The 8,643-nt window shown below is 35.7% G+C and overlaps 1 protein-coding gene across 4 annotated transcripts in view; it reads left to right on the top strand.

Moving 5' to 3' along the window:
- The first annotated feature begins 885 nt into the window (after window positions 1–885).
- The window catches only part of LOC101496331 (uncharacterized), a 13,374-nt gene continuing 5,616 nt past the window's right edge, over window positions 886–8,643 (top strand). The window contains exons 1-15 of one of the 4 annotated variants that reach the window (XM_004500590.4): window positions 886–1,172; window positions 1,255–1,429; window positions 1,512–1,639; window positions 1,770–1,886; window positions 2,161–2,307; window positions 2,448–2,840; window positions 2,925–3,079; window positions 4,783–4,904; window positions 5,039–5,130; window positions 5,263–5,509; window positions 5,597–5,654; window positions 7,527–7,675; window positions 7,778–7,848; window positions 7,943–8,113; window positions 8,531–8,602. In XM_004500590.4, coding sequence (XP_004500647.1) covers window positions 1,035–1,172; window positions 1,255–1,429; window positions 1,512–1,639; window positions 1,770–1,886; window positions 2,161–2,307; window positions 2,448–2,840; window positions 2,925–3,079; window positions 4,783–4,904; window positions 5,039–5,130; window positions 5,263–5,509; window positions 5,597–5,654; window positions 7,527–7,675; window positions 7,778–7,848; window positions 7,943–8,113; window positions 8,531–8,602 — 2,235 coding nt within the window. In that variant the 5' untranslated portion in view covers window positions 886–1,034. Of the gene's footprint in view, window positions 1,173–1,254; window positions 1,430–1,511; window positions 1,640–1,766; window positions 1,887–2,129; window positions 2,308–2,447; window positions 3,080–4,782; window positions 4,905–5,038; window positions 5,131–5,262; window positions 5,510–5,596; window positions 5,655–7,526; window positions 7,676–7,777; window positions 7,849–7,942; window positions 8,114–8,530; window positions 8,603–8,643 lie in introns of those variants that run through there. The other 3 variants (XM_004500591.4, XM_004500589.4, XM_012715929.2) reach the window with 3 other exon arrangements.

Genomic DNA, 8,643 nt, shown 5'->3' on the forward strand with positions numbered 1-8,643 from the left:
AAGGTTGATCTAGACTAGTGGTGTAAAAATCAATAACGTTGTCCGTTTTGAACACTTAGTGAAAAATCTCACGGTTGTGAGGACTAAACGTAACCCAGATTTGGTGAATCAAAATATATCTCTGTGTGATATCTTTTCTTTTATTTATTTACTTTCATTCTGTTTGATTATCAAGTTAAATAGATAAGTTAAATTGTTGAGTTTAACTAACTAAGAACGTTATCTGTTTTTTAGTTAAAAATTAAGAACGTTCTTCGTTTTCACAACAAAATCAATCTTGAGTTATTTTCTTAAGTTTTTAACAGAAAATTTTAAATAGAAACATTTACAATTCAAACTCTCATTTCTTGTAAATCGACATTACTACTTTCGCAAACTTCTAAAATTTTAATTTAGTTACCTATTAGTTATTATTCACTGCAGCTAACTAGTCTGATATATTGATGAATTAAGACATAAATAACCCTAAAATGAATTATACGAAAATATGAATGAAGAGTAAAAATGTATAAGTGGTAGGTATCGAGTATTATCGAAAGTTAATCATAGATAGTTAATTCATTAGAATATTTAGTTGTAAAGGAAAAAAGATATTTAAAATAAAAAAGAAAATCCCATCAACCAAGCAGTGTGCCGAAAGGAAACATTGGGTAGCTGGAGTCACTCGAAGCGAACGACCTGGATCTAGCACATATATCAGGCGCATTATAAGTCACCTGGCTAAAATACGCTCGCAACTTGTCCCAATCAATGGCCGCAAACACTAGAACACACCAAACCATCATGTTCTAACTCCCAACCAGGCAATGCAAAAAGGAAAAAGACGAAACAAATGAATAAAAATTAATTAATTAATTATTAACACAACATATATATTAATAAAAAAAACCATACAAAAATCATTCAATATCTCTTCACTCTCCATTTCTCTTTCTTTTTTTTTTCTTTCTTTCCTTTCTTTCCTTTCTTTCTGTGTGTGTGTGTGTCGTTGAAGCCAAAAGAACAAGAAGAAGAAGAAGAAAAGAGAAAGAAGCATGGTTTCAACGAGACGCAACAGTGGATCTTTCTCCACCTCTTCCTCCGCCGCCAACAACAACAACAGCACCGCTAAAAGATCTTCTTCTTCTTCCGATGACAAACCTCCTTCTTCTCCTTCCCCTAAGCGTCAAAAGGTTTTCCCCTTTCTTAATCCGTAACGCTTTTCTCTCAACTTTCTTCGATTCACTTTTCTGATTCCTTCTTCTTATTTCTCAGGCTGACAATGGTGCTTCTGCCTCGGATAAACCGATGTCTCCTGCCGAGAATTCCAAGGATTTGCGTACTCCTGAGCCTCCCGCCGATCCCGGAGAATGTCGCCACGCCGATGCTCAGATCGATGAACCGGTCGCTGCTGATGATAAAACCGATGCAACACCACCGATCGCTGACGGTGCTTTTCAATCTCCCGTTTACTTTAATGATATTATTATTTATATTTATTTATTTATTAATTTATTTTTTTTACTGTGAAGGTTCTTCGCCGACTCTGGTAGCTGATAAACCTAGGGCTTCATTCTCTTCGTGGAGTATATATCAGAAGCAAAACCCAAACCTTGAGGCTTCAGCTCCATGGTGCCGTCTTCTCTCCCAGTCTGCACAGGTGAAGGGAACACGAGTTATTATATTATATGATTGATTGTATTAGTTGAATAATTATTTTTTATTAGATGTCATTTCAAATGTGTGCTGGATTTTTGTGTGTTTAAATTTGTATATTATTATTACTGCAGAATCCCAATGTTGGCATTTGCACTCCTAACTTCACTATTGGCTCTAGCAGAAATTGCAACTTTCATTTGAAGGATCATTCTATAAGTGGAAATTTATGCAAAATTAAACATACACAGGTATATCTCAGGACTAATGTAAGATTTTAGGATGGGGTTTTTCTGTGCGTGGTACTTTACTGGTATGGTTAAGCTTTTCCAAGCACACTCTTAAGCTATTACTGGATCATTTTTTTTTGTATCTGTTTTAATACATGTTTCTGGGCCCTATGAAATTCTTCATCGAGGAGTGTGCTTGGTTGCCTTCATTCCTTTTTTTCTTTCCAGTTGTTTGAGGTGAATAGCTTAGATATGTATGTGCAGTATGATTACTATTGTTTCTCGAAATGATCAGAGCGAGGGAAGTGACGTGGCTGTGCTAGAAAGTACGGGTAGCAAAGGATCTGTGCTAGTTAATGGGATACTTGTCAAGAAGAATACCAGCTGCGAGCTTAACTCCGGTGATGAGGTGGTTTTTGGCTTGCAGGGAAATCATTCTTATGTATCCTTTTAGTTTTCTTTTTATTTGAATGTCATTCTTTCATCCCTCCTGTTCTTTTTCGTAGGAAATTTATTGTTCTCAAGTAATTATATTATATGTGTGTGTGTGTCCAAGGCTTTCCTTGATTTATATTAATCTAGATTTTTCAACAAGTAAGCAATGAAGTTGCAGTTAAGGGTGCAGAAGTTCAGAGTGGCGTTGGTAAACTTGTGCAGCTTGAAAGGAGAAATGGAGACCCTTCAGCCGTTGCCGGGGCTTCTATTTTGGCTTCTCTTTCTAACCTCAGACAGGATCTTACAAGATGGAAGTCTCCATCTCAGACTTCCAGTAAACCTCACCAGGGTGCTGATGTTTCTATTCACACTGTTCTCCCTGATGGTACAGAAATTGAGCTCGATGGCCTGGAAAGCAACCCAGCTCCAAATTTAGGAACTGATAAAGCTGCTGATGCTGAAGCTAGCGACAAGAATTCTCCTGCGGATTGCGATCCCGAGGATGCGGGCGCAGAGCCAGGCAATGTAAAATTCTCTGGGGTGAATGATTTGCTAAGGCCTTTCTTCAGGATTCTAGCTGGATCCACTTGTAAACTGAAATTGAGCAAAAGTAACTTTAAACAGGTATTGGAAGAAAGAAATGGTGCGGGGGACACACAAGCTGCATCGACTTCAGGTACATCCGTACGCTGTGCAGTTTTTAAAGAAGATGTTCATGCTGCAATACTGGATGGAAAAGAAATAGAAGTGTCCTTTGACAACTTCCCATACTATTTAAGGTATAACTAGTCCATGCCTCAATGACTTTCATGGAGTTTCTGGCTTTGTTTTGACATTGTATTTATTTGGCGAATTTCTAATTCTCATCTTTTGTTATTCCTATTACTATACTGTGTTTTATGTTTTTTAATGTTCTTTTACATTAAATATTTTTTGGGGTCATAATTCATGTATTTTCGTTTATTTTACAATCAAATAATGTACTACAAAGTTAATTTTGTTTCCCAGTACATTCTATAAAATATCAAAATTTGCAAGACAAAATAAATCACTTTAATGCAACATCAATAAGGGGAGCTTCAGCACAACAGTTGGAGTTGCTGCCTTGTGACTAGGACACAGTTTCGAGTTTTGAAATTAGGCTGTTACAAATGCACGCCAGGGCTACCTATTATAGGATCACAAGAGTCTCATCCTTCCTTGAACTTCGCCATGGTTGGAACTTTATCACACCACCATGTTGGGGTGGACGAGTTAAGGAGCAGTGTGATAAGGAGGTTAGGGGTTTGATTCCCACCCTCAACATAATTCGAACAGTTACTAACAGTCAAATTTGTTACCCTGTATTAGCTAGAGAAATAGATTTTAGAACTACGTTTCTATCTAATTTGGTGTGTATTAATTTGAAATAACTGTCCAAAAATTTCTGTAAACAATAGCAGATCATATCAATGTTTAAATAATAATTTAGTTATATCATTTCAATTTCGAGTGGGTGAATTTAGTCCATTTTAGTATTTTGATCTTAATTATTTTATGTAAACTTGACTCGGAGTGATATGAAAATTAAGGCAGATATGGAAATGACAAAGATAACAATATAATCTTTCTATTCAATTCTAACCCAACCTTATTTTTCATGCCCCTTCAAACTTATGTTTCTCATTTTAAAGTCAGTAATCAATCACCCTGAAAAAGGACGCATTTTATTAGGTACAACCTGGTTGACTACTCTCTCATCAACCGAAAAACCCTGCATCCTTTGGGACTTAGCGAATATAGTTTTCTGGAGTACATGTGGTATGATCAATGTGGATGCCGGTTAGATTAAATAACCAAGGGATAATGGAATGTTGCTAGTCACTCCTCAAGCAGTCGGAAAAATGAATATTGATTGAACAAGAAACAGCAAGCACATAAAAAGGAAGATTTATCTGTAATTATTTTTGGTGAATTAAAAGAGAGAATACCAAATGTCCTGTAGAGGCAATTGCTTAATTAATAATATATAATAGATTGTATTGTATTCTATACTTATTGCAATATTATGTAAAAGATCCTAAAAACATGTCAACTGTGGTTTCCTATTATATTCTCTTCTAATTTTTCAGAATATAGTTATAGCAAATGCCACTTTTATTATTGATGGTCCGAAATCAATTTGTTAGCTTTGTCTTTGCATGTTGTTGGTTTCTTTTCTGCAAATGCCTATTTCTATGACTTGTAAGCGTTTCAAATTGATGTGACCAACGTGGCTCACAATCACGACCCAGTGCGGTTACAGAGGCTGCCACCGAAGTTGTTTTTGCATCACATGATTGCAATCCACAATTTAAAACCTTGATTTTGAAGTATTAATTAATTTCTGAGATATTTCTATAATGAGTTCAGTACTATTCTTTATTTGTGTGCTTTGATTGAGTCCATGCATTTTGCTAAATGTCATTCTTATTTAACTTCATTCTTGATTATCTTTTTGTAGTGAGAATACAAAAAATGTCCTGATTGCAGCTTGCTTTATACACCTGAAGCACAAAGAGCATGCGAAGTACACCACGGATCTTACCACCGTAAATCCTCGTATTTTACTTTCAGGACCTGCAGGTGTGGTTATTTTGCACTATTGTTCTCCTTTCCCCTTCTCTGTTTTCCTCTTTTATACACAATTTTAATTCGGTTCTAGCTTCCTTCTTTATCCTTAACTCATTGTTTCCCTGATTCTATAATTACTTTTGCAGGGTCAGAAATATATCAGGAGATGCTTGTAAAAGCACTTGCGAATTACTTTGGGGCTAAACTGCTCATATTTGATAGCCATTTTCTTTTGGGTGTAAGATTAAGTTTCCTTGTTGGTGTGATATTTGGGATTCATCCTTGCATACCTCTGTCATCAATGTGTCATTTAAGCATTCTTTTTACCAAAAACCCTGATTATGAATCTTCATTTGTTGTGTGCTGGCAGGGTTTATCTTCTAAGGAAGCTGAGCTGCTCAAAGATGGATTTAATGCTGAGAAATCTTGCAGCAGCACCAAACAGAGTCCTACAGCCACAGACATGGCTAGGAGCATGGATCCATCAGCCATTGAAATCGATACACCTAGCTCTTCAAATGCACCTACTCCACTTGGCCTTGAATCTCAAGCTAAGTTGGAAACTGATTGTGTACCATCTACCTCTGGGACAGCTAAAAATGGCTTGTTTAAACTAGGCATGTGCTCTTTTGTTTTTATCCCATCTTTAAGAAGCCTTAATTTTATCACGAAGTATTGATATGTTGTTATATTCAATTCCGCAGGCGACCGGGTCAAGTATAGTCCCTCTTCTGGCTGTTTGTATCAGACATCTTCTTCAAGGTACAAGTTCGTAGTAAATTGTTCTGAATCAGCCTCTTTTTCTCATCGACATGCATTGTTGTATACATTTTTCTGCATATATCACTTATCAAATGATATAGGCCCAGTTTGGTTGGACTATTTTCTATTTTATGAGAGCTATTCAAGTAAGATAAATATTTGGTTCCTACTTCCTAACTTAAAGAAACACCTTTATAAGTTAGTGGGGGCTTATGGAGAAGATAAACGAGAAAACTTCTAAAACTTCTAAAAACTGAGGTGAAACAGTTAATTTCAACGTAAGAAACTATTATTTAGATGACTTCATTATTACAAGATCATTTCATTTTTCACAAGTGCTTGTAGAAAAGTTTATCCAAAATAGCCCGTAGTAGTGTACTAGTGTACTGTGTGGGACTTCTCTTCTCTAAAAGTGAAGAGTCATAGCACATTTCTGTCACAAATGGTTAAGACACAGCCATCCAGTTTGGAGGCTTTAATGATCTATAACAATTGATTTGAGTTAGCTTCTGAGTTATATTAAAAGTTATGTTTAAAAAATTTGTAGTTATTGTAAGATTCTTTTAGAACTTTATCCAAATTGATAAGGGGGCGGTTGGGCAAAGAAATTAGTTAAACACTTACCTATTAAGTGCTAACTGCTTATCATATACATGCCTATGTGTAAGCTGTTTTTACAATCGAAGAGGAAATTAGCAGAAACTCTGCATTAGCTCTGTAGAAGTTGCTTCTACAAGCTATTCTGGAGATCTTTTTAACTTAAACACTCTGGGGAGATATGTGACAGGAAAGGTATGAGGGGAAAGAAAATAGGGAGAATGGAAGTGGAAGTAACATATAAGAAACAAGGATATTAAAGGTGCGAAACAGCCTGCCTCCAAACAGCTATGGAGTGACAGTCTGCAGGACGGCTGCTATTTTGAAGATCATAGATACAGATTAAATATCTATGCTGTACATATATGAATGCTCAGAAGTGAAAAATTACCCAAAATTAAAGAAACTCTATGTCTATTGTAATTATTAGTCACTGTCTTAAGCTAACACACTAGTTAAATTCAATGAAATTCAACATAGAGAAAAATTAGAACATTGACTTCTCTGAAAGTGAAAAATTCAAGAGTCCTCTTTGAATACATGATGTGAACGGAGTAGAGATCAAATAAGGGTTGTGCTATGATGTGCGGAATGAGGCTTGGCCTGAAACAACTTTGACTGCTGTGGATCATTCCAAAATGCTACTGGAGAGAGGGTTCAGTGGCCAGAAAGGGAGAAGGTCAGTCTTCATTGCACTATTTGGTCTAATATCTCAAATAGGGAGCATGAAAGAAATACATATCCACAAATCAGAATACATTGGTTTTCTTCTGTGAAACATAGAAAATCACAAAAAATACCCCAACATATAGCTTCAATAATGTGCAGACAGAAACAGGCTGTGTAAAATTGAATTTTCCCTTTGAAGAATAATGGCTGCAAGGTCTGTGATTTCCTAGGACAACGACTATGATGTGACTTCTGCTACTAGCAAATGCTCAATGACGGTGAAACAACAAGGCTTGAGGCTGCTCTGCACTGTTCCTCCACAATAGCGATGCTATTTATTTCTCCGATTGAAAATAAATTTTCTTCTCTATTTGTTGGTAGTCATACTATAGTAGCTTTATTTATTTTCCTTTCATTAGATTTTCTCCTTTTTTCTTATAGAATGTAGGCCCCATTTTGTTTTTTGTTTAGTTCCTCCATTTTACTCTCTGTTTTGTAACTTCGATTTACAATATCCATTTCTCCCAGAAACATTTCCCACCTGTACTGAACAAGTGCATTTCTTTTTATTTTTTGTTTTAATTTTGCTTAGCATTGTATGTACAGGGGTCCATCTAATGGAAGTCGGGGGAAGGTTGCCTTACTTTTCGATGATAATCCCTTGTCAAAAATTGGTGTAAGATTTGATAAACCTATACCTGATGGAGTTGATCTTGGAGGTCTCTGTGAGGGTGGTCAAGGATTTTTCTGCAATGGTAATGCCCACCTATGTAATAAGCTATATTTTTTTAGTTACTATACATTCTTTGATCATTATCTTGGTTCTTGATCTTGAAGTTTTCCTTTTCTCTTTTCAGTCACCGATCTTCGATTGGAAAACAGTGGCATTCAAGAACTCGACAAATTACTTATTAATACGTTGTTTGAGGTTGATTTTACTTTGATTTAATAAATACATCTTATAACATAACACTGTATTGTGATTTAATCTTACAGTAAGAATTTATTCATCTTCGTTTCAGGCTGTATTGAGTGAGAGCAGAAATTCACCTTTCATTTTGTTCATGAAAGAAGCAGAAAAGTCTATTGTAGGAAATGGAGATCCATATTCATTTAAAAGTAAGCTTGAAAAGCTTCCCGACAATGTGGTGGTAATAGGTTCACACACTCACACCGACAATCGAAAGGAGAAGGTAACAATTATGTTTTAAGCGGTAACTATTTTTTAATGCTAAAATGTAATTGCATCGAGGCATTCGAAGCTTATATATGTGTACAATTGCACAAAAAGATTTAACATGTCATGGCTTGATAATCCGAGCCATGTTTTACATACATACCATTTAGTTTAGGTACATGGAAGTTTGATGAAAGATGAATTTTTCAGAGTCCAAAAATCTGCATTTTCTTGTTGGTGTGGGCTTTGTATAGCTGATTTTGTTCTATTAATTAATTGAGAAACTGAAAAAGATGTGTAATAGACTAATAGTTGAATTGAGATACTGATCGCATAATCTAAATATTGTCCTTTGAATTTCCATTGCATCCTTGTTTTAAATGGATGTGTATAAGCAATTGTGTTACTCATATATGACTACTTTCCCTTGCAGTCACATCCCGGGGGTTTGCTTTTTACAAAGTTTGGAAGCAATCAGACTGCCCTTCTTGACTTGGCTTTCCCGGTAAGAACTATATCTCCTTAATTAGTTCAGTTTTTTAGTGG

The sequence above is a fragment of the Cicer arietinum genome, chromosome 5, assembly GCF_000331145.2.
Source record: "Cicer arietinum cultivar CDC Frontier isolate Library 1 chromosome 5, Cicar.CDCFrontier_v2.0, whole genome shotgun sequence".
In the NCBI taxonomy this organism is placed as follows: domain Eukaryota; kingdom Viridiplantae; phylum Streptophyta; class Magnoliopsida; order Fabales; family Fabaceae; genus Cicer; species Cicer arietinum.